General features: G+C 40.1%; 1 protein-coding gene across 1 annotated transcript in view; it reads right to left on the reverse strand.

Annotated features, from left to right (window-relative positions):
• Positions 1-6,511: 6,511 nt before the first annotated feature.
• Positions 6,512-25,262, reverse strand: part of KDM1A (lysine (K)-specific demethylase 1A) — a gene marked incomplete at its 5' end in the record, with an annotated part of 32,573 nt that continues 13,822 nt past the window's right edge. Inside the window, 11 exons of the mRNA XM_009334180.1 lie at positions 6,512-7,169; positions 8,325-8,471; positions 12,024-12,151; positions 16,550-16,664; positions 17,113-17,300; positions 18,085-18,217; positions 18,598-18,709; positions 19,397-19,470; positions 20,756-20,890; positions 21,647-21,737; positions 22,350-22,492. Coding sequence (XP_009332455.1) covers positions 6,984-7,169; positions 8,325-8,471; positions 12,024-12,151; positions 16,550-16,664; positions 17,113-17,300; positions 18,085-18,217; positions 18,598-18,709; positions 19,397-19,470; positions 20,756-20,890; positions 21,647-21,737; positions 22,350-22,492 — 1,452 coding nt within the window. The remainder of the gene's footprint in view (positions 7,170-8,324; positions 8,472-12,023; positions 12,152-16,549; positions 16,665-17,112; positions 17,301-18,084; positions 18,218-18,597; positions 18,710-19,396; positions 19,471-20,755; positions 20,891-21,646; positions 21,738-22,349; positions 22,493-25,262) is intronic.

Below are 25,262 nucleotides of genomic sequence, written 5' to 3' on the forward strand. Positions count from 1 at the left end.
AAGCAAAGCAAACAGTGATTTCGCCATTTGCAAAATCTAGCACTAATTACCAGATGCTCAAGCAGAGGAGCTGCATTTGGTGCAGGTATGAAGAGAGAACACTGCAAAAGCCGTGTGGAAGGATGGACACACTGAGCACCACTATCAGGGATTACAGTGCACTGCCATGAGGAGTCTACAGCCAGGGACTACGCTCAAATAACTGCAATCTAAAACAAGTGGTTATCCAAATAGGTTGTCTCTGCAGAGAGACATGTACCTAGGACCTCTCCACAAACAAGGTAAATGCATTCAGGAGCTTCTGAAAGGCATGAACCCATAGATGGAAAAGATACTTTGTCATCCAGGAAGGTTGGCAGGTCAAGATATCTCTGTCTTTTAAGCGTGAAGTCTAAAAAACAGGTAATCTACCCTTGTTCAAGTGAAATAGCCTTCAAGTTATTGGGGTGCGGTGATAGTGTCTAGAAAAGAGAACAGTAACAGCGAGCAGAAGTCCCTTCATGGAGAGGTGTAATTAACACTACATTGATAGGGATCCATGAACAATTTAGTAAAACAGAGATCCAAACTTCTGGCCCCATGAGACAGCAGATCCCCAAGCATAGGATATATCCAAAGCAGTTTCTGTGAGAGTGGAAAGCTGCGAGCTGGGTCTGGAACATGGAAGTGGTAAATGGAAACCATCTCCAGAAGGTCCTCGAGATGACGGTATATAACTGCACTAACACTACCTGAGGTCTGTGAGTGTGGCACATTTGGCCACATACTAGTAAGAAATATTTGGATGTAGGTCCCGCATTACCAGAACTCAAAGCCCCAACTAACAGGCTTAAAGGTCCTGAAACTATTTGGACAGAGGGACATAGTGAGTTTCTCTAGAGAAGCGTGGCTGGAGGGAGCCTGGACAACTAGTGCAGAGGAAATATGCAAGGTTGAGATAAATCCCACCCCAAGTAGCTATTTCAAGCATTATCATAATTCTTTCTGCAAAATTTTCCATGAAATGTCTTTGCACATCTTTTATTTGGCAGTGGTCTAAAGTTTGCACTTACTTGTGCAGCTGAGTCCACCTCTAATACTTTGATATAGCATGAACACGACAAGTGATTTCTTCAGCTCAGGAGCACTTCTGGATGCTTGTGAACAAGTCACCCTGCTGCTATTTTTTTGCTCATTATTTTAGGAAGCATGTACTAAACCAGAAAATATTTGCATGGGAAACCACAAAAATTATTCTGAGTATATGAGTGCAAGAACAGGCCCATTAATAATATCACTGAAGCAAGGCCAGTCTAGCTCTCGGCCTTCCTTACTGATTCATCGGGCAAGACACAGAAAGGTTGAACTGTTGAACCTACAGCTATAGTGAAAATATGTGTCTGCTTTGTTCGTTCCTTTGAAGCACGGTCACACTTCGTATGACTGAAAGGCTCCCGGTACCGTATCGCCACCATCTTTGGTTGGCTGGAAATGGGGAAGAACCACGTGTGATAGAGAATTTGGTCAGCTACTCTGCCCCGTATGTGTGCATATGTAGGAATGTGATTGGTGAAGCTGCACACACACAAATGCAGGACTGTGAAGCCTGGGCTACATTCCTGACGTGAATATTTGCATTGGATATTTTATTGCATTTCTCTGCCTCTGTGACTGATGTTTTCCAGGGAATTTCTAAACACCACATTGACTTGATGCCTATTAGCACCTGGAAATAACGGACAGACTCCACAAGCACAGTAGGAGCTTTGCTAATACAAGCCAACAGACTTCATAGAGGAGCAACAGCTTTTAGCAGACAAATTAGCAAAGCTGGAGAAAACTAATTTTAAGACAATTTTGTTCTTTGGATAAGACACATTCCATGACTGATATGCACAGGTAATTAAAGGGATGCTTTCGCTCTCCACTGACCTTCTAAAGATGACTTCTCGTGGGTTTTTTGGGTATTTATCCAGCTGATGCTGGTAACACCCAGAACATACGGTCTGGAAGCATGCCAATAGTTCTGTAATATCTGTGCGCTTTGGGGAAGAATGTCAGTGTAAGCATTTCCTGTAAGTTTCAATATTCCTTCTAAATGAACAAAAAATGGCACCTTCAGAAATTATATACATTGGAACTTGCAAAAAATCATTGGTAAAAGCAGCAAACTTGAAAACAAACCAGCTCATGGCATCTGTTTCACTTTTGGTAAACATTTTTGGGAAAAGTAACGCATGGAATTATCACCACCTTTAAAAAGAATCTGAAGTATACAAATAAAGTTTAGTCACCTCACTTTATGGAGCCACTTCATGGCTTAAAGACTACAAGATGAGCTCTGAGCACCTTGCTGACCATAGTACCCTCAGCTGAACTTTTTTAGAAATATAGCAAGAGACCTAGTCAGATGAAAAGATTCATAATAAAGAAAGAAACCGAAGCACCCCAGTGAAGTTGTTCCTCCAGGTTTATGATCCAATTACTAAGATAACAAAACAGGGAGAACCCATGCTTTGCAATTAATTTCCACTACAGGCAAGACCATAGCAAATATTCTCACTCCACACAAAGATTGAACACAAAGATCCTGAGCTAACAGTAGTTTATTGCAAAGTAGATGCTAGCACCTGACAAAACCACAGGCATCTGGAGAACTGAGAAATGCAAATCTTCCTGCAGATTCACCTCATCCAAAATCACAATCTGACTAGTGAGTGCAGCATGCATTCACTCAGGATTCAGAACCCCATAGCCGATCACTGTGGTCCTTCATCTTCAGCACAGAAAGGGAGGTCCCACTAGGGAAGAGCATTTTTCTTTCCAAAATGGGCACCAATCAGTTTCGTTGTCAGAAATGCAATTCACCTACCCATGGAGCAGAGTGAGAAGTGGCAAGTCCCCGAGAATAGGTGGAAAGGTACGCTACAGAAAGGGTTTGAGGGTGCTGTGCCCAGCAGCCTCAAATCTGTGATAAAGGTCATCCATGATCTGCTGAAACAGATCAGGCAATCCCTATAGGGAAGTTAGGGCAGGCAAACAGCAGCAAGGGGAAGAATGGCTACACCACGAGGAAGGATGCTGAGATGAGAAGGGCCTGGTGCCACCTCCTCCTCAGTAGGTCACAGTGGTAGGAAGACTGCACAGGCAGCACTTAAATAGGACCAGCCATTATGGGTCAGACCAAAGGTCCATATAACAGACCCTGGCACAGGGAGCAGACCGCAATGTGCTTCTAAACACACATATTGATAGTCTGGACTCGGAGCCACCATTTGAGGCACAGCAGAAGGCACCCCTGGGATGACAGAAGCAGCGGGACAAGAGCTGCTAACTGCTGGGAGAGTACCTGCTTGAGGAATATCACACACTGGTAGTGCTGCAGAGTGTGAGACCATCCTGCTCCTGGACAAACAATGGAAGTTCCACCATATGGCCTGGCAGAGCTGAACCCCAACACTAAGTTGACTCATCACTATGTGCTCTGGCCACCTTTTCCAGGTCTGCAAGCTCCAGCTGGCCTTGGGGTGATACTGCTTCCCCCCAAGCTCCCCCCTCCATCCCAGTAAATCCACAAGATACAACCAGAACAAAGGGAGCAGTCTTTGACCTTCACCCAACCACTGCTCCCCTCTGCTTAGGGTGCAACCAATGCCATTGACCACATGAAACTGGGCCATGCAGGACAGGAGCTGCAGCACAGCAGCTCTGAGGTGTCCAGCAACTTGCTGCACGGCCTTATCTGTGTCTTTGCCGCACCTCAAACACTGCTAAGAGCTGAAAGTACTCTGAGGTGTTCACCCTCTAATACCTACTAGGGCTTGTTAGCAGGGACTAGCTGAGAAATAGGTCCAGAGACCTCAGAGATAATGGAGAGGGCAGGGTGCAAGCAGGCCAGATTGTGGTCTTCATCTTCCAATGAAGACTCTGAAATCAACAAACAGGCTATATCAAGTCACAGGGCCTCGTCGTCTCCTCCTGGCATTCCCATTCCTTTCTCATGCCCATCACCACCATCAGCTAACACCCACCAACTCCTTGCTCACCTTCAAAAAGGGTGGGAACTGTCAGGGCTTCATCTCCACCTTCTTGTTTCAGTGGTCACCATAGTTTTCAGATGTCTTTTTGAAAAGAGAAAACAGGACAGTCTGGTCGTCAGGTGAAAGATTAGCCCCACTCAGTCAAACCAATGGCAATGTGCAAAAAGAAGTTTGTTTACATTTGAATGTCTTCGACAAATTACTGCATGTTGTTTGACAGAATCAGCCTGCTGAATAATCTGCTAAGTCTCAGTCAGAACAAATATAAAGCAGAACAAAGCAGATGAAAATAACGTTAATAGGCTGATGCAGAAGTGGCTTGATATTTGTCTGGAAAAGACACCATTTGGCTATGTTAAGTTGAGGACTATTTTATTTTCCAGTGGGCCAGAAGTGCTTTTCTGAGTTTCTGACACTTTGCTAGAGCAACTGGGATGACAGTCCTCGTGGTGAGAGACAGCACCATCACTAATCCCAATAGCAAACCACCTCACAAATATGGAGACCCATAGAGACTGGAAGCCTGGTTACAGAACACAGCACCCCAATTCTCAGATCCTTTTCCCATCTTCAGTCAGACTAGCCAAGAGACTAGACCAGCTGTTGGTGGATTTTAAAGGCCTGTCACACCTCTCATCCTGGAACAGGATTTCTCTGGGTAGTAGTGCTGATAGGCTTTTACCTGAACATAAGGCAGGGAGTCTTGAGTCTCAAATTACTCTCAGTCACCCCCTGGACACCCCTCCGCCATGCCCTGCTGGACTTCCAATTCCTGCCCCACTTCAGTGGCAGTTTTCTGACGAACCATCACAAAATCTGTCTTGTCCCCTGGAAGGGAACGCGAGGATGAGTGGTGTTGCTGAGGAGTACCCCTTTCAATAAAGGGCTCAAGTAGCAACAACATTTGCAAAGTTAGAGATACGGGGAAGGTAGCACTAATTTAGACAGAGGTTCGGGATAGAGGGTCCCCCGTAACACCAAATCCAGCCACTTCAAATGGGCTTAGTCCTTGACACCCCAAGTCTGTGCCCCCTCAGAGACTACTACCCCTGCCACATCAGTCCTCCCCCTTCTCACAGCTTGTCAGAAGGACTGCCTATGGAGATACCCTCCCCCAGATTTCAACACCTAATGAGAAAGCAACCAGAAGATAACAGACATAGTCAGGAGGAAGAAGGATCTTCAGCTACTAAGAATGAGACACAAGAAAACAGTAGAAGCAACGATGCGAGAAGATGGAGAGTCTATGGCCAAAGACAATACAGCTATAAACAAGTAGGAGCTGCAGTCAGGTTTGTGTGTGTATTTTCTTCAGGAAGAAGTGTGGGCAATATAATTGTAGAGAAGACTTTGGGGAGTCTTCTCTTGAAGAGAAGGCTTCGGGGAGACCTTATTCCAGCCTATCAGTACTTAAAGGGGGCTTATAAAAAAGATGGCGGCAAACTTTTTAGCAGGGCCTATTGTGACAGGACAAGGGGGAATGGCTTTAAACTACAGGGGGGTAGATTTAGACTAGATGTAAGGAAGAAGTTTTTTACGCTGAGGGTGGTGAAACACTGGCCCAGGTTGCCCAGAGAGGTGGTGGATGCCCCATCCCTGGAAACATTCCAGGTCAGGCTGGACGGGGCTCTGAGCAACCTGATCTGTTGAAGATGACCCTGCCCACAGCAGGGGGGTTGGACTAGATGACCTTTAGTGGTCCCTTCTAACCCAAACTATTCTATGATTCTAGAGGGATGAGCATGGAACAAGAGGAGGTACCGGTCCTCCAGCGGAACAGAAGGTGCAAGGACAGAAGGAAGCTGGGACAGACTGCACATGTACAGACATGGGGCCAGAGAGAGAGAGAACAGAAGAACTGAAAAGTAGAAAAAACAGTGTGAACAGAGACCATGGTTAGATGAGATAGAAATAAACTGTAGAAAGAGGAGGATGAGAAAAGTTGGAAGAAATAAGAAAAGTCTAATGCTAAATGGGGAAGGAAGGAGAGGGAAAAAGGACCTAAATGTTTAAATAAGACTGCTCTGTGAAAGAAAGGCTTTATGTGCTGAATTAATAAGAAGGAAAATATTTGGAAAAGCAGCCAAACCAAAGTGATTTTCAGAAGCATAACAATGGCAACTGCAACATCATCTCATCAACCTAGCAGAAATGACATCAACAGGTACACACAGTGCCTACCTGCAGTGTGCAGGAGTCAAGAGGTTAGGTCCTTCAGCTAACTTACTGTCTAGGCAACTCTGTTTCTATATAAACAAATACGAATAATTTTTCTAGTTTTTAACTTACAAATATCCAGTTCTGATTATTTCTTTTGTTGAAAGTATTTAATAAAACAGTATGCTTAGCACACTCTTAGTAATACCAGCTTTCTTTCTAAAACAGGATGCATATGGTGTAGCAGCTAATGGACCATTTTGGAGGGGTCTGATTTGCTGTTACTGGTAGGGAAACAGTTGCACCAAGTTCTCAAGTGCCAGATAAGAACAGAATTGGTCAAAAAATATTATTCTTTAAAAAAAAAAAAACAACCCACCCAACAAAGACGTTACATAAATTCTACACTAAGCTACTATTCGTAGCAACCAGCTTCTAGAGAGCCTTGTGCAATTACCAAACTGTAAATACACATATAGGTAGAAAAAAACCCTAAAAAACCTCCAGCTATAAGCTTGACTTTCAAAAAGTATCTGCAGAGTCAAAAAAGTCCCTGACCAGCTTGGTAGTAAAGGATTCTGTGTACAGTGACATTTCAAACAGCTATAAGAGATTTTGTAAAAGGGTGCCAAGCCAAAGGTTAGGTAAGTTTTTGTAAGGCTGTTCTAACGGAAGTATTATACAGTAACTCATGGCCGAGTCCTTTCAGCAGATACTGTTACAGACTACGTGAGTATCTTCATCCCAAGAGTCGACAACAGCAGCACTGTGGTCCTGTCGCTCCTCTTCTGATACCTTCTACTTTTCTTACATGCTGGTAGCTTGTTGTGGGGGGACCCCAGGTGTAGGCTGGCGAGGCAAAGTATACATGGCCCCAAGAAATTGGTCTGCAATGCGACCGGCTTCTCTCAGTCCACTCAGTAAAGCACCATGAACGGTTGCAGGGTAGTTGCGAATTGTATGTTCTCCCGCAAAAAACAGGCGAGGAATAGGCTGGGGGGAACAGAGAACACTGTTAAGGCTTGTTCACGTTCTTTCAGATTCTGCAGCGAACAGATACTTTAAGAAGAATGTTAAAAGTCCTCTAATCACACCAGTCTCCATTAACATGAAGGTGGTGCATATAAAATCGTCTATATTAAAAATATTTTAACCTGTCCTACAAATTACCAAGAAAATCTTTATATACACCTTTCATTTCACAGGAGGGTTTCATGTTTGTAACAACTGTAATATGAGGAAATATTTTGCAATTATTTGCCAATATCTTTGCTTTGATAGAAAGATAATAAAGCTCTACTTGAAAAATAATACCTTCAGAACCAGATAACCAGGGGAGATTAACATCCCCAGCTGTATACTGAAAAAACATTCAAATGTTGTATCTACAACTCTACAGCCAAACTGTTAAATATGTTTAAGAAGAAAGATGATTTCTGATCCTGGGACATGAATTCTAGCACAGTAAGCAAACAAAAACTTCAGCAATTCACTTAAATTAGCAGTTTCTCTTTAAACTGAGACATAAAACAACTATTGATGGTGTAAAAAAAGTAGGAGGAAAACAGACTTTTATATATTATACTCTGCAGAGAATCATTTTATCCATACCTGTGTTTATTAATGACTTGTATCACTAGAAAAAGAACCTAAATAAAGCCAAAGCCATACATCCTTCTCTGCTAGTGCTTTCAGAATGGCTATTGCTTTCAAAACTTGATCCTCTCAAAGTGAACTGGAGATGACTTATGCCTTCATTGTGTTCTCTCCCAATTTGGGAGAGACCTTTTGACTCCTGTTCCTCTCGCTCTGGCCTTCACCCTCTTTCAAATCACTACAACTCACTTAAATATGGTGATGGACAACATAAATACGGAGTATGAAACACAATAAATGTATAATATTATAATACTCTGTTCAGACGTTACCAAATTGACTTTCTGAATAAAAACGCTCTTTATCTAGTAAACAAATGACACCAAACCTGGGAAGGCAGAATTCATGGATGGAAAACAATTATTTTACAGGTTCTAATCATTCATCAGAAGATGCAAGTTATCTAAACTTGTGTTTAGATACGTATGCAAATTACTTAGAAAAATCATCATGTTTTGAGGTTTTTCTAAAAAGAATTGAGACATCTCTCACCTGAGGAGCACCTGGAATGGCTGGCCCTGGAGTAATTGGCTGAGCCATCAAATCATAGTCATTTCCAGAAGATCCAGCTGCTACATAGGAGTACGATCCCCGGGCCCACGGGTCAGCACGCCAGCGGGACACTACAGTCTCTTTAGGCTGAGGCAAGACAGAAACTTCAGTTGTTGACACAGTGCAAGTTCTACAGTTAGTGCAAAATAGAAAAGATGCAAATTGCAAGAATAAAAGACACAAAGTCCTTAGGCTAACATTAATGGCAGAACTCCAAGTTTATATTCCATGATAACACATACCAAGGTAAATAACTTGTCTTTGGTGGCAATACCTTAACTCTTTCCAATATATTACCAGAACCTACTGCACATAGCTTCTGCACTGGAACTCAGACTTTTTAGTCAGCTGTACATGCACACTGTGTACTGTTTGCTCTGTTTCTTCTCCTATTATCAACATGATGACAACACACACTTCCTACTCCTTTACTTTCTTTCAGCCATAGTTCATCCAAATATCTCTTCCAATTTGACTATGATATAGGCCTACATAAGGTCTGTAACTCATCTGGGAAAACGACTGCATGAAGGGCACCCTGCACAAACACCTATATTTCTCCAATCCGTCTGGTTTGCCAAGGTAATGGTCATGATGAAAGATATTCCACTGAAAGATGCAACAGTGAGAGCATCAGCAGGACTCAAACCAGTATCACTCTAAGGCATAACAGCAGTCAAGAGAAAATGGGACATCTTTATAACCTTGCAGACATAACATTGAAAAGTGATGGGTGTGAATCTTAAAATAGCCCAGACTCTGTTCAAATGTGTAACCGAGTTTTAACAGGAATCATACCCTGTAAAAATGCAAACATCAAGACAGGAACCTCATCTCCTCTCCTCAGGCATGAAGGTATTTAATGGAATTGTTTCTACTTGAACAGACCTTCCCACAAAGGAAGAGAAAGAGGCTCTATCTAGCAAGGATGTTATCCAGAAACAAGTCCAGCAGGCACTGTACCACATCATGGCAAGGGAGGTCTCCTGGACCCCACCACCAAAAGATCTGAGATGACCTCTCTCGGGCTGGCCTCAGCTGGACTATATTTGATGCCTTCTGCTGAGTCTGTGGAAAGGCCACAGAGGACTGGGGCCATGTTCCAAGGTGTAAGACACCACTGAGGGTTGGAGACTACATTCCCCAATATGGTCTGATGACTTAACTGAGAAAATTCCTCACTACAATTTTCAGCACTTTTTTATCCAAAAGGTAAGAAACTGAGTGATGAGCAAGCCCTCATACATTGACTGCTTCTTGAGAAAAAAGTAACCTCACATTTCCTTCCTTGTTGGATGGAGACCACTGTGATGGCACTGTATGTTATCACATGTATGTCTGACAAAGAAAACTTTGAGGCATTTAATAAATTTCTTAATTCTCTCTAGTAATCACATGAAGCATTGCAGTCGAACAGTGAATAAAGCCAGACAGAAATTTTACTTCACTGAGGTAGTTTTGAAGGTATGGCTAACCCAGGCACAATTGTAGAGCAGAATACGTAAGTATCGGTTCCCCAGTACTGCATACAGACTGCATCAGTCCAAACAGCAACTGTGGTGTTCATGTGCCCACACACCCACGTATGGGTACGAGTCAACTTTTATTTTCATCCTGACAAGCAAACGCTGTAATTAGGATTCCCTGTGAACACAAAGGATGGTCAGAGGATAAAACATGTACTACAACAGAAGTGGTACAAAACTGGAATCCTACTCTACAGAGGACATGAAGCTTGCAGAGGTTGTTAGCTGCACAGCAAGCTCGAAAAAGTTTCCATGTGTTGAAGAACAGCAAGGGGAAAAAGTGGTTGTATATATCTTTGGGAAATGAAAACAAAACCAGAAAGAGAAGATAAGACAGTAACAATAAGCAGCACAGGACCAAGGAGGATGGCTCACATTCCAATGAAGTGTTGTTTTTGTTTAACTTTTCTACTTCCCTGTTTTGGACAGATACAAGGAACAGTACTTGCACAGCAAACTCTACTTCATACATAGTTGTTCATCCAATACAACAGATGAGAGTGCAGTTTATCCACACTGAGGAGTGGCTGGTCCAGAAGACAGCCTCCAGCAAGTCTCTCCACTATCAAGTACTTGTAGTACATAAGCACCTGGACTGTGAATACATTAAAATAGAGACTCACTTAGAAATCTCGCTTATCACAACTGAGAACTGCTTTCTCCTTTGAATGACTGACCAGATATGGAGTCATTCCATAACAGGGGATTATCAGTTAATGCACTGAAATATTTTAAAAGTTCAAGTAAGTTCTCTAGATTTGATGTTTATCTACAGTAGAATCTAAATTTCTCAAGATTCTGCAATTTGCTAGTGTGTGTTTTTTTCACTTGAAAACCCTGCTAGAGAGCAGCCACAGTAAAACTCCTGGTTCACTCTAGAACGATTTCTACAGCACCTGTAGACAGAAGAGTCTCAAAGCTCCTCTCAGAGAGAGATGTCATTAGGAAGTGAAGTTGTCCCCTGAGAGTTCAGAGAAGGAGCTGTAGGATTTATCAGAAAGGCAAGCCTGGGGTTTCCTTCTCTTGCGTTCTCCAGTCTGAGATGTAAAATTCAACTGATTGAGCATTTCCAAAATATGAGATCTACTCATCAACTAAAAATCCATGCTTACAGTCAGCTGTGAGGATTTGTCCATCATATAGAAAGCAGTAAAATAGTGGGGATGATAAAGCCATGTTCAACAAGAGCTCTACAACTATTCTACTCTACAATAAAGACAATGAAGTGAACCTACTCACGTGAAATACCAAGCAAGTAAACAGTCCAATTTATGCCTGGCTAAATGCTCAGAGAAGACTGGTATATTAAAGTTACCATATATTTTTTCTATTAATTTACTATATAGAAATCCCAGTGGAACAGAGCTATTTATTTACAACCAATGCCATTTGTAAGAACTGCTTGCATACTGCCTGTTAGGAGAACAGACCAAGCATTCAACTAAGTCACACACACTGTAGGTTGAACAGCTATAAGACTTTTCAAATCAATGTCCTAAGTACACAAGCTTCTTTTTTTTGAGTAATATTTAAGTATTTTCTAAACTCCCCCTTCACTAACCATTCCTTTCACACTTACTGTGCCTAAATAACCGTTGGCTAGCAGCACAGGGAACTGATCCACATGGAAGGTTGCCTTTATTCCCTTCCTCCCCCTTCAGCTTTTTTCCAGCCAAACCAGCTTCTTTGTGGAGTTCGCTAGTCAAGAGCTTTACTGTACTTTAGAGAAGGTGCAGAACATGGCAGGGAGTATCTAAGCAGTGCTGTCACTAGCCATGGACAGCTCTGCTGTAACCCCAGAAATGTAAAAGGTAGAAAATTAACTGAAGTATTTGACACTCTGGAAAAGCTAGTGTCTTACTTGGTCTAAGACAATCTTCTCCAAAAAAAAAAACAAACCCAAACCCAAAACCCCAAACCCAAAAACCCCCAAACAAAAAACCAACCCCCAAAAAACCCCAAACCCACAAACAACCCCTCCTCCCAAAAAAACCCTGAACAAACAAAAGGTGGTACATATCCCAAACAGCTCAATACTGCAGCCAAGCTACTGAGAATTGTAGTATGTTCTAAAATGCAGAGAGTTACCCAAAGATGCTGTGTCTGTACTAACCTGTGGCACAGCGCTGCTACCAAATATGCCTTTGAGGATGGCAAGGCACCGTCCAACAATGACATCATCACTGATATTTTCCATGATCCCTGCTGCTTCTCCTGCTACCAAGGCCAACAAAATTGGTGCTGGTGGGGAAGGAGAGAGAAAAAACAATCGAATTACTGAAATCGAGCATTTTAATCAGACAAGTTGGACTTGAATAGGCATGGATCTGCAGCTAAGTCATGAGGTTAAGAAATAAACAAACCCAACAAAAGTAGTCCTAAATCTTCCACCATCATGTCGAATTACCAAAAGGAAAATGAATTAATACATGCTATGGTACTATTTAGAATTATCGAGAGAACTGATGTATTAAAAATTAAATACACACATTAGGAAGTACAGCATGCAGAAGAAAGGTTTTCTTTAGTGAAGACATCACTTGTTTGACATAGAGGAGTTTCCACTAGGATTTAACAGTCATCTGTACTACATTTAAGGGAACTCAATACCTTCCAAACAATCTAATTTAGGTACGATTAACATCAGCATAGCAGTTAAGTTATCTGTATAAGCACTTCACTCATACAAAGTATCTAGATTTCTTCATTACCAATGCACGTTCACATTAAATAATCTCAGTGGAGTGGAAACAATGAACAGTAGAACAATATCCAGAAAAGCAGCAATTGTGAGAGTCAAATGGACAGATATCAAATAACTCAGCTGCCCATGTGATGCTGTGGTAAAGAGTGTTAATGTGATTATAGGATATACAAACAAATAGATGAGGTCATTTTACCTCTGACCAGCTATGGTAAGACTAAGTACATTTTTGGTAGTCACAAATTCAAGGAAAATCTTAGGTAAGTATTGAAGAGTCACCAAAATAACCCAATGGCAAGGAACATGCGTTTACAAGAAGTGACTCAGACCCGAGCACGGTTACTTAATGAAAACTCTCTCAGTTGATCTTTTTCCTCCTGGAGATATTTATGAACTCCTCAATTTAGCAAAGGAAATACTATAGCTAGAAACAGATGTCAAGCATATTGAAATGGTAAATAAAGTCCTTGTTACAAATTTGGCTTTAACTTTTGTACAGGTTTCCAAAATGATTAGTGAATTCCTTATATCCTGGTATATACTGAGGTCTCCTGGTATACATTCCCATCAAGTTACTGCTCTTTAAAGAAAACTGGCTGAAGTCAGTTGCAATATACAGGCTAGAAGACCCAATAATATATTCTGGTTAAACACAAAAGTCTTTGCAATTCTGAAGAAGTTAGACTAGTAAGGCTGTTATTACTACAGAGATAATTACGCTATTCAAGATACAATTAAGACATTTCAACATGCAGGACCTCTAGGACTAGAAGCAGTTTATTAGAGAAAAAAGAGACAGGATTGCTCCTCTAGTTAAACTCCATTTTCTGAAAGATTAAGCCTAGTCTTTCAAACAATTGAAGGAAAGAACAAAACACTGGCTTCCTATCATCCATAGGCATTGGGAATTTTTTTTTTTTGGTCATTTCAGCAGCAAAGTTTTTCCTAGTTTGGCATCCTTGACACAATGAGATCCCTAAACTTTTCACAGCAATTATTCAGTCAACATATTTTTTCTTGATGGAACAACTACATATTCAAAATGCAGCTTCCAGTGAATTTGTTCATGAAAACTTGTATTCAGACAACCCCAAAATATTTTTAAGGAAATCCTGCCTGTCCAGGCATGAGACTCTGTTTTGTAAGCATTTATCCAGACCTGAAAATGTTGTTATTCAGTCACCTGGATTAATTCCGAAAGCCAGAAAGGCTGTAGCAGAACAGTGACTATTTTGCTATGCAAATACCAAAGTGCTGCTCAGAAAAGCTTCTTGCATGATGAGCATGTGCCACTGCTCCACAAAAAAAAAAATCTCTCCTTGAGACAGTGATATCTACTGAGCCTTGACACCAAACAGCAAGCAGAGAACGTGGTTTAGCCAGAGATCAGTGAGTAACCACAAAACTATGACAGAGAAAGGGCCTCATCTTTTTCATCACGTCTCTAGGTAAACAGAAGAGCCAGGCAAGAAAACAGAGACTGAAATGTCATTGGACTTCCAGAAAACACTGAGCGTTTCTGCCAGGAGTTCCTCTGCCCTGTGCTGATGGAGTCTCTCCATCTTAAAATGTGTCTACATGGCTACAACAATAATACAACAGTATGGCAGAGCAAGAGGCACCAACATCACAGGCCAGCTGCTCTGGGACATGCACAGCATTCCCGAGGCTACAGGTTTTCTCAGCAGTCATGACCTGAACTAGACTTAGACCACGGGGAGGATTCCTGTCTGAGCTACAACAGGTGACGCAACAGCAGTACAAACATGCGCAGTCTTTCCATCCGAGTTTCACTCCATTCACCCACCTAGCTTTAAACACTTCTCGGAGACCAGTCGGTCTCTGCCAACACAAGACCTTTAAAGAACTTCCACAGAGCTAATACAGCATGTGCTGTGATACTTCTAGCTTTTTTGTTTCTGGATTAATAATTGTTCTCCAATCTGTTCAGTTTAAATAGTCTCTGCCCAAAATGCTATGGCTACAGAAATACTGAATATGACAGAAATAAATAACAGCTTCACAAGTCCAGCCAGGTCTACTTTAATATTTCAGTGTAATCACGTTGACTGCCACCTAACTATCCACAAGAAATGGTAATTGATTTTTTCAATTTCAGCCATCTGACTTGTGCTTTGGCATAGGATTTTACTGCATTTCTATTTTATTTCTATGTGCTCGGCCTATTTTCATGAGAGGGAAGGTTTTGCATCTAGCAGCAAAACCTTTGTATGTGAGATGGTCTTTTCATCTAAACCAAAACCCCAACGCTACTTGTTAAGTATGTAATAGAGCCATCTTAAAGCCACAAAAGCAGATACACGAACAGCCTTGTTATCCAAGGCTCATTACTTGTATTTCTCCAGTCAAGTCTTATCAAATATTTTAACAATTAATACACCAGAAAGGCACCTTTCTTGCGCAGCAATTTTCTCCAGTTGAAAGAAAAACCTGGCCTGCCCATGATAGAGTGGAAGAAAACCCACTGGTACTTTAAACAGTCATCTGCAAGAAAAATAACTCCTTTAATAGTGGTCGCTGTATATACACCTTTGCTTTTAGTATGATAAATTGGCAATGAACAAAACCAGTATGCTAACTGAAAATTTCTTCTGACAACCTCTTGTGGCAGACACCAGCTGCAGATAAAACAAAACTACTAATGGCAAAGTCCAGCTGTAGAAACAGGCAGAGCAATACCTTTTGCCTATTTAAGCATTTTCTAAAGAGGAGTTCTAAAATCATCTGTCAGTCTGAGACCCACGGTCTACAGTCATAGCCGCTTCGCTGCTCAAAACAGGAAACAAGGTCATCCATTCAACAAATTGGACACACCACAGCTTGCCTTTCCTCCAGGGCATACTCCATCTTAACCATATGCATGGGTCTGCACCTCATCAAGCTGGAATGATAATGCTCAGCAAGAGGAACGCAGCTATCACAAAGCCTCTAGTCCGCTCCACTGAAATCTGAGTATTCAATACTCCGTAAAGGCTGCGCTGCACCCCCCTGAGAAATTGAAGCAGGATAACCTACAAGCATTGAGTTCTGCAACTCAGCAAGGACTTGAGGTCGCAGATGAAAGGGGCTCATCTACAGTTATCAAATCATCCCAGATCAGACAGACAGCCCCATGAAAGGGGTCTGGCTTCAAACTGTCAGTTCAACTTGAAAAACATCCAGGAAGCTGAGGTTTTCAAAACTAAGACTAAATTGGATGCCAGTCCCATTTGCATGAGAAGCTTAGTGAAAGAGGGGAAGAGCTCAAACAATGTTCCAAGTGGCCAGAGAGAAACTCAATTTCAGAGACTTATGAACTAAGAAACGGCTTTTAATTCAGAAATGCTGCAGAGACAAATCACCTCTTTCTTGGAGAACTCAATACAACCTCCTGACAAAGTAAGACTTGACTAAGACAATACTGCTCTTCGGCAAACAGAACACACATTATTTGCTGTATTTCTGAAATACTATATAAACATGTTAGATTAGGTTTTTGGGTTTTTTTCTTAATACAGCACAACAAAAATCAAAAAAGTTAAGTTTTTCAGAATCCCAGTGGCAACTAAACAGATGCTTAATAGAAGCAACCAAGATAACACTGAGTAAGTCACAGGACAACTTCACCAAGGTGCAAGACAATAAAGTAGCCTATACAAATGCAAGTGTTACAGTAGATAGGTAGCAATGCAATTTAACAGACATAGCCTGGAATTCAGCATTAGTAAACCCATACTCGTCCATGTTCTGCTCTAATTTACTACAGAATTGTTTGCAAGCCAGTGGTGCTCTCTGCTTCCATTTGTCTTCCTACAAATACTATCTTCTTATCATATCCATACATGACCACTAACAGCATCTTAAAAAGTGCTCTTTTCTAGATCTGAAACTACACAAACAAGACACTAGCAAAAGTAGACATGCACCACAGCTACCTTTGTACAGATTCCAAAACAGGAAAAGTTCCCCTCTGCTTGCAGTAGTGCTACCAACATGACCAAACAAATTGACACTCGGATCCCAGAAGACACGATCAAAACATAACACAACCTAGAAACAAAAAAAGAATCAAGAGTTAGGAAGAGCGCACAGAAAAAATAAAAATAAAGACAATTACATTCATTGATGTTTATCACTGGAAAGGTCAAGAAAGGAAAATCTGGTGAATACATACTGCATATACATAATACATACAAGTGTATACCTATACTGCCTTCCATAGGTTAGTATGCTCCCATAGTTTACAAATTTGCTGGTTAACGAGCTACTGCAGACATATTGAGTCAACCTACTTCTGAAATGTAACTATTTTTAAATTGTGTGGGAAACAGAGAAGAGGTCCTTACAGTTCTTCAGATAATTTTCAGCATCAAAATCTATGAAAACAGCAGGGAAAACAACTTTCTTCCTCTCATCCACCATACATATTCCATACACATTTCAGATTCTACCTATCGCAACCCTTGGTCTGCTGCAGTTCCCTCAATGACTAAGTCACCTTGTTAAGGTTGCCAAATCCCATACGCTGCACTGCAGAAGTTTTCCACTCAGGAAGAGGCGGCACAAACTGTACTGCTGGAGGCTGCTGTTTCAATACTCCCAGGGGAAGAGTACACAGCACAGCATCACATTTGTAAATGAAAGTCTGGCTAGTAGATCGGGTATTTACAGCTATCACTTCACAGCCTGAAAAAGGGAGAGAAATACAATCATTTAATAGGTCAGGAGGCAAGAGCATTGGGTTAAAAATTAAAGAAACTACCATAAAAACATATCCACATCAGAAAACATTTTGTTTATGGAGACAGCTTTACACTAACAATTACTTAACTTGTAGGCAAGTGAATGTTACTGGCCATATATCTCAATTCCAGAAAGTGTATTTTACACAGCATCTGAAAACGGCCATACTGGGATAAGCCTAAAGGTTCATCTAGGCCAGGAAATGATATTTACATATATGCATAAATAAATAGCAAGTAGAGAGTAAGCCTCTCATTGAGTTCCTCTCCCAGCTGACAGTTTCCTGAGCCCAATGTTTTGAAAAACAACAAAAAAATATATTCCTTCCATTTGTTTGAGTCCATATTACATTCATTTATACTTCTAATACCAGATCCTGTGGCACCAAGTCTTAAGCAGTCCAAGACCTCTTACTCCAAACGCTTTAATCAATGAAGTAAAGAAATGGGAGAATGAATGTGAACTTGTGAATCAGTAAATAAAACTGAAAAGGATGGCATCAAACCAGCCACAGAAAGAAGCAAAACCCATTAAATATTAATAAATCTCTAACAGCTTCCTACGCAATTAATCACAATAAGAAATGTGGCTGTTCATCTAACCCAAAACGTATAATGGGAGGGTTTTTATGAGATCAATCTTCACATCTGCTTCCAGAAGCACTGAAATTAATTTCTATGATCATACTGCCTCAGAGCAGTTTTCCGGAGGAGGTGGTTTCATTCACCTGATGCTGTATAGCGAACCTGTCGAACTGCTGTGTTTAATTTAATATCCAACCCTTCTGCCAAGGCTACAGGCACACAGGAATATCCATTCCTCACAGTCAAGTGACTGCCCGTGAATTCAAAGTCATCATCCTAAAATGAAGATGCATAAAAAGCATGCATTTATAATGAAATCACATAATTCCGTAGAAAATAATCAGCAACTCTACACAATGGCAAAATTTTTTCAAAAACTTTTTTTCAGAGTGAGTCAAATAAATTTGAAACCCTTTCTGTTTATTAGTCAAGTAGTAAGTATAGGACCTTTCAGTAGACAGTATTATTAGAGATTGTTTTGGCACTAACAAAAAGCCATCTGGAATTTCATCAGCAAATAATAATCATGTAAGAGCTCAGTATCTGCATAAAAGCACACAGCACTTAAGTGTTTAGAAACTGAAGCTTCCATGAGGATGAAATAAATAAAGCTTAAGTTTTTAGTGTATTGCTGAATTAATACATTAATTAGCTACCTGGTCCCAGTGCTTCAGTGAAAGCGTAGATAGGGGTGTAGCATTAGCAAATTCTAGGTTTGCAAAATGCCAGTCGAGTATTTGCCTGTCTCTTGATGACAGATAAACATCACTAGAAAAAAAAAACAAACAAACCATAATACAAAAGACATTTAATTTTCTAGAGTAGGATGTTGCAAATGCATTACTTTGAAAATTTATTCACAATCTTTTTTGTTTGAGTCCCTCCTTAGTGGAGAAATAAAAAAATTAAAAAAAAACACAAGCAGATTCAGACGTCCTTCATGAAAGCTGAGTAACAAAAACAAGCAAATTCACATTTTCAAGGTAGAGTTCATGTAAAATATTCTAAGTGAAGCTAGAAACTTTAGAAAGAAAAAAAGTTACATAAGTAATAGCTTAAGCAGCATAAATAAAGATGACGACCAAAAACCTAGTATAATCACACAGAGCACAAAATAATAATATTCTGCCAAAATAAGCAGGACTGGCAAGCTATCGTTATTGATGGGGATTTCATATCTCAAAGGCTTCCTGAGATCAAGTACTGGTTACAGTAAGGATTTCTACTGTAATGCACGTAGCTAAGAACCACCTTTTTGTCAGTCACCTCTAAAAACAAAGATGAGTTCTAAAACTGAGGGAGCTCAAACTTTGTGTTTGTACCTTCCTAACCCCTTGAGTTACCATAATTAGAAGAAAGCATACCATAGCATTTTTGAAACTCAGTGAAAAAAAGTAAAAAAAAAAAAAAAAGTTTGCTTTCTTGAGTATTTATTTTTCTAGTTTGTATCTTTACCTTGGTGGATTGGCTTCAAGTTCTTGTAACTTCTCTTCCAGCTTTCCTTGTGTTTCTGCCAGTTCATCATACTCCTAATAAGATTAACAGCTAACATTAAAATCAGTTTACATGTAAAAGGACTTAAAGACATCATGTAGCATCAGACTAGAGTTAATCTTAAGAGAATTCAGTGGAAGAGTCATGGTTTTAGTGGAATCTAAATCAAGTTCTTTATTTTTTGAACATTTAATCCAGCATATTTTGCCCTTCTGCTCTTCGAACATACAGAAGTCTATGCCACACTGCAGAGAAGATTAGTATGCTAATATTTCAGGAATTTAAACACTCAGATCTGAAGAACATGAAGGTCCATTACAGTCCTGGTATATTAAGGGTCCCTATGGTACTGAGAGCTTTTTCATATTGCACAAAATGTCATTTCTATTCTTCTTTCTCTCTTAAAAGATTATAGTTAATATTGAACATAGAGTTTTCCAAAGCAGAAGCAGTCATGCAAAAGGCAAAGACATGATCTAATTCAAGCTTCTTTCAGAGGGCTTTTTTTTTTTTTTTTCTTATTTTAAAAAACAATAGTAGAACTAGGTATAAAGGCAACAACCATTTTCCTTCAAGGCAGAATAATTTGGAGTGTCCGCTAATAGTGACAAGAGCACAAAGCTGTTCACTGGTGACAAAATAGATGAGCTACTACTTATGTATACACAAACACACTGAGCTTCCAAATAAAGGTACATATCTTCTGTTGAACAAGTAGCTGAAAAATGATCCTTGGTTCTATCTGACCTGGGCTAGGCAAGGTGTCTTTCACTATCACAGAAAGAACAGTTTTTAAGGTTTCCTTTTTAAGGCATATTTCTACATCAAGATACACACAGAGGCGGGGACTAACTCTGCTTGTTAAGGCAGAGCTCTGTAAATGATAATCTTTGGATAGAAAGAAGTCTTTTACTCAGGAAACTGCCTTTTTTATCTTAGAGAAAGAGCATCTGTCTTCAAATACAGATTTTATTTCCAGACTATTATGAGACCCAGCAGTACTACAGACCAAGTCTGACCTAAAATTTAGCCTTCAAAACATTAAATGCTGTCTGACATGAGCCACACAGACTGTTACTTAAAACTGAGCCTTCAACATGTTAATACTCTCCATCATGAGCCATGAAAGACAGGTACCTAAAGGTACTTAATGCAGCCCTGTTATCAGTATTACAACCCAGAGTTACCATCAATCACATTCTCTTGAGAGTGTTGGATCAGAGTGAGAGATGTGGAAACATTTATATTGGCTAATTTTATCTGGATGCTGAAGTCCTCAGGAACCACTGACTTAAGTGCTGTACGTATGTCACCCTTTACCTTGCAAAGTGCAGTCAGATCTCTGTGTTTGCTTTTCACAAGGAACTCTGCTGTAATATCCCGAGGTGGCTTCACTTCTGATGCTTCCTTATACTGTTGATGAAGTTCCTTAATCTTCTCTTTTAAATTCACCATCTTTATCAGGTGGAGTAGGAAAAGGAAGAAAGACAGGAGAAAAAAAACAAAACAAAACAAAACAAACAACATGTGACAAGGTAGACTTCATGCAAGTTACTGTGTAAAATGCATATTCATCTCAAACTATGCCATTATACCAAAGAGATTTCCTGGTTTTGGCAGATGTTACTTATATGCAATTCTACCCCCAAGACACCACAATACCACCAACCCCAAAACAACATGGCTTAAACCCAACATCATTGATTTCTTACAAAATACGTTGCAAATAACTTAGGATATGAAAGCTGTCCTCAGACATTTTTCATTTGAGAAACTTACATGGAGAAGTAAAGATGTCATCTACCACAACCAAAAACATTGTAAGTAGGCCTAAAACACTGTTTCTACACTATAAATCAGATTTGTGGTAAAGAAAGTAAACATTTTAAAATAACCCCCCAAAAGTCTCAGTCATTATCAACATCTCTAAAGGAAGCTATGACACAACACTGTTTATCATGTCTGTCCTCTCCCTTTCTTCTCCCATATCTATGTTTTACAGTCTTCTGTCTAATCACTTATGTGCTCCTCCTCAAAAATGGAGACTCCTTTATCATAACAGTGCTTCTAGGCAGGTCTTAAATGAACAGATACGTTTAAGAACAGCATTAATGGCAACTTTCTGATATTTTTCCATGGAAGTTTTTGTGCATTTTGCCACTTTCTGAGGAACACAATGCTATCCCCTTGTTCTAAATGTCATCATCTGACCTTATTAAGAAGATCTTTCAATTCCTCCTGTGTTTTCACAATTTTTTTCCAGTGTTCAATCTGCTCATCCTTCACATGCTTCTCCTGCAATCTGGAAAAGGTGAGGAGTGAGAGTCAGTTCAGCATAAAATCCTAGCGTTATTGAGAAAATTACAGTTTTTTAATTACAGAAAATTACATAATAGAGAAAATTATACAGAAAATTACAGAAAAATACAAAAAATCATTAACACAATCTAATTAGTGTAATGCAATAAAAGCACATGTCATAGGATATTTTAGTAAATACTCATATGGCAATTAGAAAATTAATACAAGTTTCTGCAAATAAGGGATACTTGAGTAGCTAAAGCGTGAGTCTGAAGTTACCTACTGTTATTAAAAGGCATATTACAAATGCCATTAGCTTTCAAGTAGCATAAGTGGGCTGCATGTACACCAATTCATACTAAGTCAATTATCCACTATCAGTTACTGTTGTAGTGATTTTCAGGGAGCTTTCAAGAAAAGATGTTTGCTCCTTTAACCATCTTTGGCATATTTTGCTTCAATAAACACATACACAAACGAGAACTCAGCAGAGACCAAACAGCTGTATTAAGTGGGTAATATTCACCCTAAGAGCACCACAATCGTTTTGGGTACCTTTTGGAAAATCCTCCACAAAACAGGGAAGTCTACCACAAAGACAGAAGTCACTTACTGTATGACAACCTCCAGAGCCTGACCTAGGGAGACAGGCTTATTATTGAGAACATTAAAATCCAGCTGATGACTGAGATAGGAGGTGGCTTCCAGCAGACGATTAAATTCTTGCTCTACCATTTCATCTTTCTCTTTTGGAACCTAGGATTCAAAAGAACAAACTGTCTTCTTAATAACCTATTCATAAGTAAAAAAGAAAAAATATAGGTAATCAAAGCTCAAAGCCTCAGAGACAAGACACTTGAGTAGTACAGAGAAAATTTTAAAAGAAATGACACAGATTACATTCTCTAGTACAGTCTAAATTCACAACACCTTATAACACACTCAAAATGCTACCGTTCCCCAAATCGGAGGAACGAGAAAGGCAGGGGGCAGATAAATTCTTAGAGCAGTGCTCAAAAAAAAGGTATCACATGCCCTAAACTAGAGTGACACTTCAAGAGTACAACAAAAAAGTAGCTGAGAACAGCCCTTGTAAAAAGAAATTTAATACCCTTAGATCTCTCAAATGGTCAGACACCAAGGTCTGTACGACACAAAGTCACTTTGCCAGGATGTCTGGCCAAAAAGCTACAAGAAGAGCTGGCAAATCACGATGACAACAGACTTCTCTTGCATGAGGAAAGCAAACCAATTTATGGGCACAGGAAGATTTCCTTACTGGAAGGTGTGTTCATCAGAGCTCCAGAAGCTTGCCAATGGGACAAAAGACCACTCTGATGGCAGGATGGCTCTATGCAATCACAAGGCTTTAGAAGGCTCAGCATAGCTCAGTGAAGTAGACAGTAACTTATCTTTTGGAGTGGTCAGCGTGAATGGAATGGGATGGAACGGAACAGGACAGAACAGAACAGAATATTTCAGTTGGACGGGACCTACAACGATCATCCAGTCCAACTGCCTGACCAATTCAGGGCTGACCAAGTTAAAGCATGTTGTTAAGGGCATTGTCCAAATGCCTCTTAAACACTGACAGGCTTGGGGCATTGACCACCTCTCTAGGAAGCCTGTTCCAGTGTTTGACCACCCTCCCGGTAAAGAAATGCTTCCTAATGTCAAGTCTAAACCTCCCCGGGTGCAGCTTTGAACCATTCCCACACGTCCTGTGACTGGATATCAGGGAGAAGAGATCAGCACCTCCCTCTCTACTTCTCCTCCTCAGGAATGGTGGTATTTGACTGTACTGAAGATATTCATTTAAATAGCGTGTGCTGCTGCCAGTGTGGAAATATCAGACAGGTGATGACAGTTGCATGTGCTGAAAAGAGCAAGCATCACATAGTATTAACATCTGTTAAACCCAGTCTAGGTTAAACAAAGGACAGAGAGAAAACACTGATAAGAGAAAGATCAGCATGAGGAGGAGAAAAAAAGTATACACTTCAGAAAGACTGGCAAAGCTCTTGAATGATTGCTAATTGGACCAAAAAGAGCTTGAGAGGTGCTGTTAACAGTGCTAAGCCTATCCCTATGACTCTATCAGATGGGTCTTTTTCAATTGTTATTCACCCCTAACTCAAAGTATACTCTGTGTTGGCCTGGAAGTTATATTAGCGTCTCATTGATCTAATCAGGATACCTCTTCCACTTTGCAGCTGGCCACTCCAAGCATTCATTCTTGTGCCAATGGTTATCTTCTAGCTCTGTAGATCCTTCTTGTCTGGCATTTTCCCAGACTGAAACACTGAGGTTCACAATTAATAGTCATACTTCATCTCTGGGTATCATAAGCATAACAAGCCAACTTTTCCAACTGCCGATACTAAAATGTTGATTCTTCTACTATTCTTGCGGTAAAATGTCTTAGAATCCCATACTGTTCAGTAGTAGACACTCCAGGTAGTGTCTCCCTGGAGACTTACTGCATCATGAAATGAATTTCCCTATTTCTGATGGATCTACCTTTTTGAGAGAATCTTAAGAATGAAGATACCTCCCCCATCCCATGGCTGCCAAAGATTGCTCTGCAATCAGCGCAAGGTTGTCCTTTTTTCTTGATTATTACTGAAATTCTCCTATCACTCAAGGTTATGTCTCAAAAATGAATTATCTCATTTTTGACACTTCTATATTCAATACCATATCCACTATTTAGTTCTCAAAATCACGTGCTTTTAAAACATGATTAAAGTTTTGAGATACTGTCAGCTCAAAGACTGGAATATTATATGCAACAGCGCTATAGAAGGCACAGATTATATGATGACTAGAACGCATATCTAAAGATTATTATTTTTTTAACTATATACGAGGATATTTCAAACTTTCCCTATACTTATCTCATCTTGTCCAATCTACAATTTCAAGATGTAGCTGCATGCCTACATTTCTGTTCATTCGTGTAAAAATTGAAAATCTATCCCAAAGATCTGTATCCCCTTCCCTGATTGATACTGCTCCCCTTCAGAATTCAGAACTTCCTCTCCAGCCAGATCTGTACTTACGATTCCTCCATGCCATCCTCTCTAGTAGTTGCTGCCAGTTACATTTGATAACAATTATATAACTCCATAGCTATGTAACAGTGTAATGTGCACCTATTATATTCAAAAAGATTTGGGTTTTATACTAAGTAGAACATGTATTGTCACAATTATGAGACTATTTTCCTATATGTACCAGAAAGCTTCAACAAGGCTACTGAGCATAGCAAAGGTATAAGGAAAGCTTCAAATGGCAGTTCCCAACTTTTTTGTCACATTCCAGTGATACACCCACCACTGACTTAACCTTTGCATTCTTGTACCACACCTGAACACTAGGATTTACTTTAACAGCGTGGGTATGTACTGCTGTGTTCTTTTATTATTTTAATCATGAAAAAGGAAGAGCTGAAAATGAAAAGGCATGATCTAAATGACTTGGTTTCTAGGATACTTCCTTACAGTCAATCCATGGATAAATGCAA

The sequence above is a fragment of the Pygoscelis adeliae genome, unplaced genomic scaffold (assembly GCF_000699105.1).
Source record: "Pygoscelis adeliae isolate BGI_AS28 unplaced genomic scaffold, ASM69910v1 Scaffold971, whole genome shotgun sequence".
Classification (NCBI taxonomy): Eukaryota; Metazoa; Chordata; class Aves; order Sphenisciformes; family Spheniscidae; genus Pygoscelis; species Pygoscelis adeliae.